At 44.4% G+C, this 8,318-nt stretch overlaps 1 protein-coding gene across 1 annotated transcript in view; it reads left to right on the top strand.

Moving 5' to 3' along the window:
- The first annotated feature begins 528 nt into the window (after positions 1-528).
- The window catches only part of LOC114688012 (NACHT, LRR and PYD domains-containing protein 1a-like), a 39,877-nt gene continuing 32,087 nt past the window's right edge, over positions 529-8,318 (top strand). Inside the window, exon 1 of the mRNA XM_037201055.1 lies at positions 529-713. Coding sequence (XP_037056950.1) covers positions 584-713 — 130 coding nt within the window. The 5' untranslated portion in view covers positions 529-583. The remainder of the gene's footprint in view (positions 714-8,318) is intronic.

Genomic DNA, 8,318 nt, shown 5'->3' with positions numbered 1-8,318 from the left:
TTGGAGGGTTCTGAGAAGGCTGACACAGGGTTCAAGCCAGCTCCCAAGACAAGCATTAGTGACACAGAAGTTACAAGTCCAGACTTTGAAGCTGGGCAGAGGTAGATTACAGGCTCATCAATGTCTCCATCTGGGAAATGGGAGGGTAAACACCTGTCTCCCTGGGCTGTGGGAGTAAATTGATAATCACATTGAATGTGAGTACTCTAATATCCAATAAATGTTCAATAATTATAAGCCCATGAAATTGCTGCTGTTGTTATAGCTTGCATCCCCGTGGGACAGAAGCTCAGAGCTCCACATGAAGGAGCTGTGGCTCAGAAAGGAATAGAGACTCCCACAGAGGACTAGTGTAGAACCAGGACAGATGTGTAAACTTCATGGTCCCGAAGCAGAACCATTTCCCAGCAGCACTTGTGACAGTGCCTTTCTCCCCATGAGACTATAGAGAAGGGAATGAGGGTAAGCAGGTAGGACCCCAGCTTTGCTTGATTGGCTTCTACAGCTGCCTCTCTGACAAACAACACACTCTCTCCTTCCCACAGGACATCCTTCATTGCTCAGATCCATAAGCACACCCAACATGAAGTTCCTTGAATGGTCAAATGACTTAGAACTGTTGAGCAAAGTCCATGATTCCTTGAGACACTTTCAGATCTCAAAGAAGAAACTTGATAAATGGAAACCTGAGGACTCTGGATTCCAAAGCAAAGGTAAGCTGAACTGTGGGCTATGGATGGGACTTCAAGTCCACATAAATGAGGTTTCTTCACAGGTGAGCCTCCACCCCTATGGGGACCTTGGCTGGGGGACTTAAATGGAAGAGCAGAGGAGCCATTGTAGAGTACTAAGAGTCACAGGCTAGAAATTGATCCCTCTGGGCTCTGCAGTGATGAAGTTGAATTTGACACAAGGAGAAACTGGAACCCATGGGGGTAGGGTCAGCAGTGAGCCCAGCACAACTGGCACCCAGAGCTCAGCTCAAAATATGAGTGGAACCTGAGGATCCCAGGGGTCATGAAGGCCTGAAGCTCCAAGATCTGTTCTCTTGAGCTGGACCCTGAGAAGAGGGTAGGCGCCTGCCTCAGCTTCAGCCAGTTTCTTCTACTGACTCCCTCATATCTAGTTACTCAGGCCACACACCCTTGCCTCTTCCTCTTCTCAAGCATCAAAGTAGCCACCTCTCTCCAGTGCACAAGGTCTAGAGAGAGATTAACTTGTCCAAGCTCACAGCACATAGAGACAGATGCAGGGCTGGAATCTAGAACAATGAGAGCCTGAGAAATCATTTCCTCCTCCTTCATCCTGCTGCTACTCTGAGGAAATCCTGCCCACACCTTAACATTGTCTCTCCCTTCACAGTCCATTCTTCCCAACAAACAGTAAGCTAGAGGAGCCTGAGTTCCTATTAAAATTTACTAACCCTGGGGTATTAGTTACTTGTCATGTTATTGTGACAAAAGAATTTAAAGAAGAAAGGGTGTATTTGGCTCACAGATCTAGAATATAGTCCAAGGCAGAAAAACCTTAGATGCAGGAGACTGAGACAGCTGCTCCCATTGTGTTGAGTCAGGAAACAGAGATGAATGCTGGAGCTCAGCTCACTTTTCCTTCTTACTCAGTCCAGGACTCCAGCCCTTGGGATGGGGCCACCTGCAATTAAGGTGGGCCTTCCTACCTCAGTTTACCTAACCTAGCCCTCAGAAATCTTCCCAGGGACACTTTTGCTAGGTATTTCTAGATCCCATGGCATTGACATTACTAGCCATCACACCATCTCACCTTCTCACAGGATCATTGTGGGAGTTCAATGTGTAACTCTCTGAAGCACAGTGGGTGTTGGGAACTGGCTGTTTCCTCCTTTTTCTCTCTCACAGGGACAGCCCTATTCACACTTTCACCAAGCTTTTCCAACCCAAGCCCCACCCCACCCCTGCCCTGGACCATGAGTTTTAGGCTAAGACACACCCAATCTTCTAATATCAGAGGGTGTGTCTGAGGACTGGGAACCACCTTCTAACCCATAGCACAGCAATCAGGAAGCTCCTGGGATGAGGTAGCCTCCAGCAGAAAGTCTAAATTCACTGCCCAGGTGACATGAGCTTATTTTTTTTTACTTTCTATTTATTCTATGTGTCTTTTACAACATGTATCTTGATACCAATCATTTTCCCATCCCTTTGTATCTGTCCTCTGTCCCCTGCACCATCACCACCCCAAAATAAAACAAAATTTAAGAGAAAAAAATGGACGAAAAGTTGGGAATTAAAAATCTTGTCATGGAGGCTGCAGTGTGACAGTGAGTCACACAGTAAACCCCTTTGTTCATATATCTTTACTTGCAAGTGTTCATTGCAAAGAGTCATTGGTCTGGTTGGAAGCCTCTGGTTTCTGCTACGCTATCAATGTGGGGCCTCACTGGGACTCCTCTTTTTCTATTGTTGCCCTGTGTCATGGAGATCCTGCAGCTTTGGGTCTATGGGTCTGGTCCCCTCACATGTTCCAGCACATCATAGATGGGTGGATGTTGGGGCGGGCCAAGTCATAACCCTGGTTCTCGGCCCAGGCAGCTGTAGAGTTGGTCCGCCTGCCAGTTCTCCCCTGTCCTCACCACCAGGGTGGGCTCTCCAGCCTTGTTCCAGCTGATTCACCTCTTGCAGCAGTGAGGGAGGGGTGGGGCCAGTTCTCCTGCTTTCACATCCTCAGGGTCAGCTCTCCCACACCTACACCATTAAGACTGTCTCTATTGTGTTGCCCACATGAGGTACAGAGGCCACTCTTTGCAGTTCTGCAGCTGGAGAGGGGCAGGGCCAGCTCTTCCACTCATTAGACCCCAGGGCCAGCTCCTCCACCTGTCTCAGGTATTGATGGGCAGGAGGTGGAAGGGAGGGCATCTCTCATCTGCCCTACATGAGCTTCTGATGGTGAAGCAAAGACATGATCAAAGACTCAGTCTCCTGGGGCAAAGTGCCAGCAAAGCACTCTAGACCTGGAAAGCCCTAGAAACCACCCTAGAGATCCTGCTCCTGGAGTCTCACTGTTGGGCACACCTCTGCTCCCAGGAGGCCCTTGGAATTAAGGACAGTGTCTTCTCCAGCACAGGAACACAACTAGCTTTCTGGGCAGCGCACTGGCAGACAGGAGAATCCATTACCACAGGTTCCTCATCACTCACCTTCCCAGATGGTCAACAGGTCATCAGGGGTTTGCTGAGCACCCACTCATGTCAGGTCCTGTGCCCAGGGCTTCCCTTGCATCTCACTCGTGCTTAAATCTCACAGTCACTCCTAAGAGAGAGAGAGAGACTGCTGTTGTCGCACCTTGGAGACAAGAGGAGCAAGGCTGAGAGAAGTGGAGGCTCACAGTGGAAGAACTGTATTCAGCCTTCACTGTCACCATTCACTCACTGAACACCTCTGTCTTCCTCTCTCTGGCATCAGGGGAATGAGGACAGTCACATCAAATCCATGAAAATGCAGGTTCTGAGTGCCAAGGGCCCATCCTTGAGCAAAACTGCCTCTCAGTGCTGAGAGATGCCATCCTTGGAAAACAGAGCTGCCCTCGAAGAACAGCATTCCTTCTACTGCCGGATTTCAGTAAACTTTGCAGAATCCAGTGCTTTAAAATGTGGCCCAGGCTTAAAGTGCATCAACTGACTTAATTAGTCCCACTACTTCCCATTCTTAAACAGAAAGGGGGAAAGAAGAATAGGAAGGACTTGAGGCATCTTATAGTGTGGGGTTTTTCTTCCTCTCACTTGGGTTGGGGAAGTGTGAGGGTGAGGGAGACCGGAAGAGTTTTCTGAAAAGCAGATTCTGGAGAACATCATCAAGGTGCAGATTTGGTTTAATCTGTATGTTCACTGGCATATATGCATACATTATCCAATTACCTAAGATCATATCAAGTTACTGCCCAATGAGTCCAAATGACACGCAGCCCACATTATGGGGGGGGGGTGCTGCAGTATTCCTATGCAGTGTGTCTGCAGACAAAGGGCAGGAAGCAGGCAATACCCTGGGCTTTGGCACCAAATTAGAGGAGTTCCAGTTAGCTGGGACTCCATTATGAGTCATCTAGTGTTCCAGAGACTCAGATCTGTTCAACAGATGCAGGAGATGTTGGCGTTTCTCATATTCCCTGTCTTTTAGTGACACTACCTGAACAGAGACTGACCCCCCCCCATGTTCCCCTTTTGCTATTAATTCAAGGCAAAATGGTTCCATGAGAAGTACATTTTGAGTATTTGATTTTTTTATGCAATATGACCTTCCATATTGCAATATTATAGAAACATACAAATGCAATAACATCCATGGAATTCGGTAACCTTAAAGCTGAAAAAAAAAGCAAGTTTGAAGCTATGAGGACTAAAAGTTGCTGTAACTAAACAGCCCATTGGATTAGAGGATCCTGGCAGACAGGGTGGTGGGGAAATGGCTTCTGTATTAGCTATTATCGACAATAGAGAAAAGACCAATTGAAGGGAAAGGCACATTTCATTGATTCTATGTTCTGAAGGGGTGTCTCATCTGAGAACTTGAGTAACTTAATATCCAACAACAGCTTCATAGTAAATGCTCAATCCACATGGCATACTTTGTGATGTATCAAGAGGAAAGTTGGGAAACTCGGAGTAAAGGACGTAATGTCTGATATTGTAGACTTGTGGGTCTCTGTCACACCCATACAGCTCTGCTGACACAGTCTCAAAGATGGCAGAAGCAACAGAACAACAAATAACCATGCTGTGCTCCAGTGATGCTGTGTTTATTGATGTTCTTTTTCTTTCATGTTGATTTTTCAGTGTGGTACTGTACAATGTCATGCTCTTTTTCTTTATTTCTCTCTCTCTCTCTCTCTCTCTCTCTCTCTCTCTCTCTCTCTCTCTCTCTCCCTCCCTCTCTCTCTCTTTCCTTCCCTTCCCTTGTCCTTCCTTCCTTCCTTCTTCCTTTCTTTCCTTCTTTTTTTTGTTAGCATCCAGAGATGGGCTTCATGTCATTTTCATATATAAACATCATCAAACTCTTATTTTTCTGCTGCTGTCCTCCCCTCTGCCCCTCCCTCTCTTCCTGGTCCCTCTCTCTCCCCAGATAGCCTCCCTCCTTTCATGACATACCTGCTCTATTACTCTATCTTGTGCCCTCCCCTTCCCTTCAGATTTCTTCCTTTCCTTCATGGGCAGTCCTCTTACATTAAACACTGAATTTTGAATTTCATATACTTTTCATAACATGAAATATTCTTCTTCTGATTTTAATCTAACTGTTTACACTTATAACTGCTATTCTGAGCTTACAAAAACAAGTGACCAGCTGAGGTTGGGAAACATTGGCCAAATATATCCAGGTACGTGTGTGTGTGTGTGTGTGTGTGTGTGTGTGTGTGTGTGTGTACGCGTGTATTTCAATGGAGTTTGTTAACCCCTGGTCATGAGAATATTAAAACAAAAAAAATTTTTTTTTGGATTTTCAAGACAGGGTTTCTCTGTGTAGCTTTGCACCTTTCCTGGAACTCACTCTGTAGCCCAGGGAGGCCTCAAACTCACTGAGATCTGCCTGCCTCTGCCTCCTAAGTGCTGGGATTAAAGGTGTGCACTGCCACCACTTGGCAAACAAAATTTATTAAGAGCATTGATGCACGGAATTTTCTAAGGAACACCAAACCTAAGAAACAAAGGTTCTCTTTCTTGTTTTTTAGAATAACTTTTCTCTTACGGTCCCACCCTGATCCCTCACAAATTCATGGCCTCTTTTTCTTTAATTATTATTGTCATACACATATGTGTGTGTATTCAAATAAATATTTAAATGCAACTTCTGAGTCCATGTAGTATTGCTTGTATGTATATGATTATAGAGCTACTTGAGACCACCTGATATTAGATAACCATTAGGGAAACATCCCTGAGAAAGATTAACGCTCCTTCTCAGCAGTCATTAAATGACCACAGCTCTTCATCTAGAGATGGGACCCTGTGAGATACTCCCATCCACAATGGCATGCCAGCTGGTGTAGTCATTGTTCATGTCTTCTTTAAGCAGCCATACTGTTGAGATATCATGGATGCAGCTTCCCTACCATATCTTTAGACACAATCTTAAAGCAGACTTCCTAGTTTTATGACTCTTACAATTTTCATTTTCCTTTCTCTTCTTCCACAACGTTCCCTGAGCATTAGGTGTAGGGGTTGTGTTGTTAATACAGCCATTGGAGGTGTTTATCTCACTAGTCAATTATTACCTGCATTTAAACCTGTTGTGAGTTAATGTGATGGTTTCCATCCTCATCTAAAAGCTTCTTGATAATAGGGAAGAGCTATACTCATCTCTGGGTATAAGGACAAGTACTTAGCATGCAGTGAGGTATTAGACTGGTTTAGTATGGTGACAAGAGTAGTGTGTCCTCTAAGATCTTTGACCTCACTAGCCATGGCTAGATCTATAGTACAAGGCATTATTTCATTCCTGTTGAGTGACCTTTAAGTCCAATTAGGCAGCTGTTGGTTACCACCAAGATATAAGTGCCACCATTGCACCTTTGAGATGCCTTACCATAATCATGGTTCATAGGTGCCACAGTTGGGTAGGTAGGTGTCTCAGTTAGGGTTACTATTGCTGTGATGAAACACCATGACCAAAGAAACTTGGAGGGTGGGTAGGTTTGTTCAGTTTACATTTCCATATCACAGTTCAAAGGAAGTCAGAATAGGAATTCAAGCAGAACTGTGACCTGCAGGCAGGAGCTGATGCAGAAGCCATGGAAAAGTGCTGCTTACTGACTTGCTCTTCATAGCTTTCTCAGTCTGTTTTCTTATATAAAGCAGGACACTAACCCAGGCATGGCACCACAGGTAATGTGCTGGGCCCTCTCCCATCAATAACTAACTAAGAAAATGTCTCACAGACATGCCCACAACCAGATCTTGTAGAGGCATTTTCTCAGTTGAGGCTCCCTCCTCTCTGGTGACTCTAGATTGTGTTAAATTGAATACTGTTGCTTTCCACCCTTGGCAATTCACAGAGCTCCTTCCAGAACTAAGAAAGCTGGTCTTCAGGGAGAAGATTTCTGGATCAGATATACCTCTTGTACTCCAAGTCCTGTGTCCAAAGTGTGAGGTGATTTTAGCAATAAGAACTTACCTTCAACATCTAAGAGGCAACCAAGGGCAACAGCTATATCCTCTATTGTCTTGGGGGTCCCATGTACTCCCTAGACTAACGACTCAAAAGAAGGCTTCTCATGCCTGTTACTAGAGGTTATATTAGATAATCTAATGGCTTTGGGGGAAGCAATATCATTCCCAAATGGAATACTGTCATTAATGTATGTGTGTGCATATGTTTGTACATATGTGTGTAAACACATGCACTTAGAAGTACTATATGTAATTTTAAGTACATATAAAGCAAGGTAACTCCATGAATAACATCCTTTGTGTTTTTTATTCCTCCTCTCTCACTTCAACATTGTCCTCTCTCCCCTTCACCAATTAAAGACCCCTCACTTCATTTTTTCCCATATAGAACCTTATCATTCTATTCCCCTCTCTAGAGCTCCTCCCCAACTCATGGTCCCTTTTCTCTTCCCTGGTTTCTGCAGAGACTCCAGGTTGCATAATAACATCTGAAGATTTGGAGATAGGAACCACAAATGAGAGAGGACATGAGTGTGTCTTCCTAGGTCTGGGTTACCACATTTAATATAATATTTTCTAGTTATATACATTTACTTACCAAATTTATTATTTCATTTCTAGCACTGTAATAAATCTTGAAATCTGGAATGATAATCCCTCCAACATTGTTTAGCTCAGGACTGGTTTGGCTATCTAAGGTCTTTTGTGGCTCCATGTGAATTTTAAGGTCTTTTTTCTATTTCTGTGAAGAATATTGTGATAAAACAGGCATGGTGGCACACATCTGTATCACAGTACTCAATGGACAGGAGCAGGCAGATCTCTGAGAGTTCAATGCCAGCCCAGTGTGCATAATGACTTTTTGGAGAGCCAGAGCTATATAGAGAGACTCTATCTCAAAAAAAAAGTGTTGTGGTGGGTGCAGAGACTAGAGAAATTGTTCTGTGGTTAAGAGCACTTATTTGCTCTTGTAGAGGACCCAGGTTTAGTTCCCAGCACCCATGCCATGGCTCACAATCATCTGTACCTTGAGCTCCAGTTTCAGTGTTCTCTTCTGACCTCCATGGGCTCCAGGCACAAACACGGTACACATACATTCATTTGGGCAATATACTCATAAACATGAAATGAAATAATCCTTCTTAAAAAGGAAAAAAGTTTTAAAATCTTTAATAGATGC

Source organism: Peromyscus leucopus, chromosome 8b, assembly GCF_004664715.2.
Source record: "Peromyscus leucopus breed LL Stock chromosome 8b, UCI_PerLeu_2.1, whole genome shotgun sequence".
Taxonomy (NCBI): domain Eukaryota; kingdom Metazoa; phylum Chordata; class Mammalia; order Rodentia; family Cricetidae; genus Peromyscus; species Peromyscus leucopus.
The sequence above is the reverse complement of the archived record's forward strand: the minus strand, read 5'-3'. Positions and strand labels throughout refer to the sequence as shown.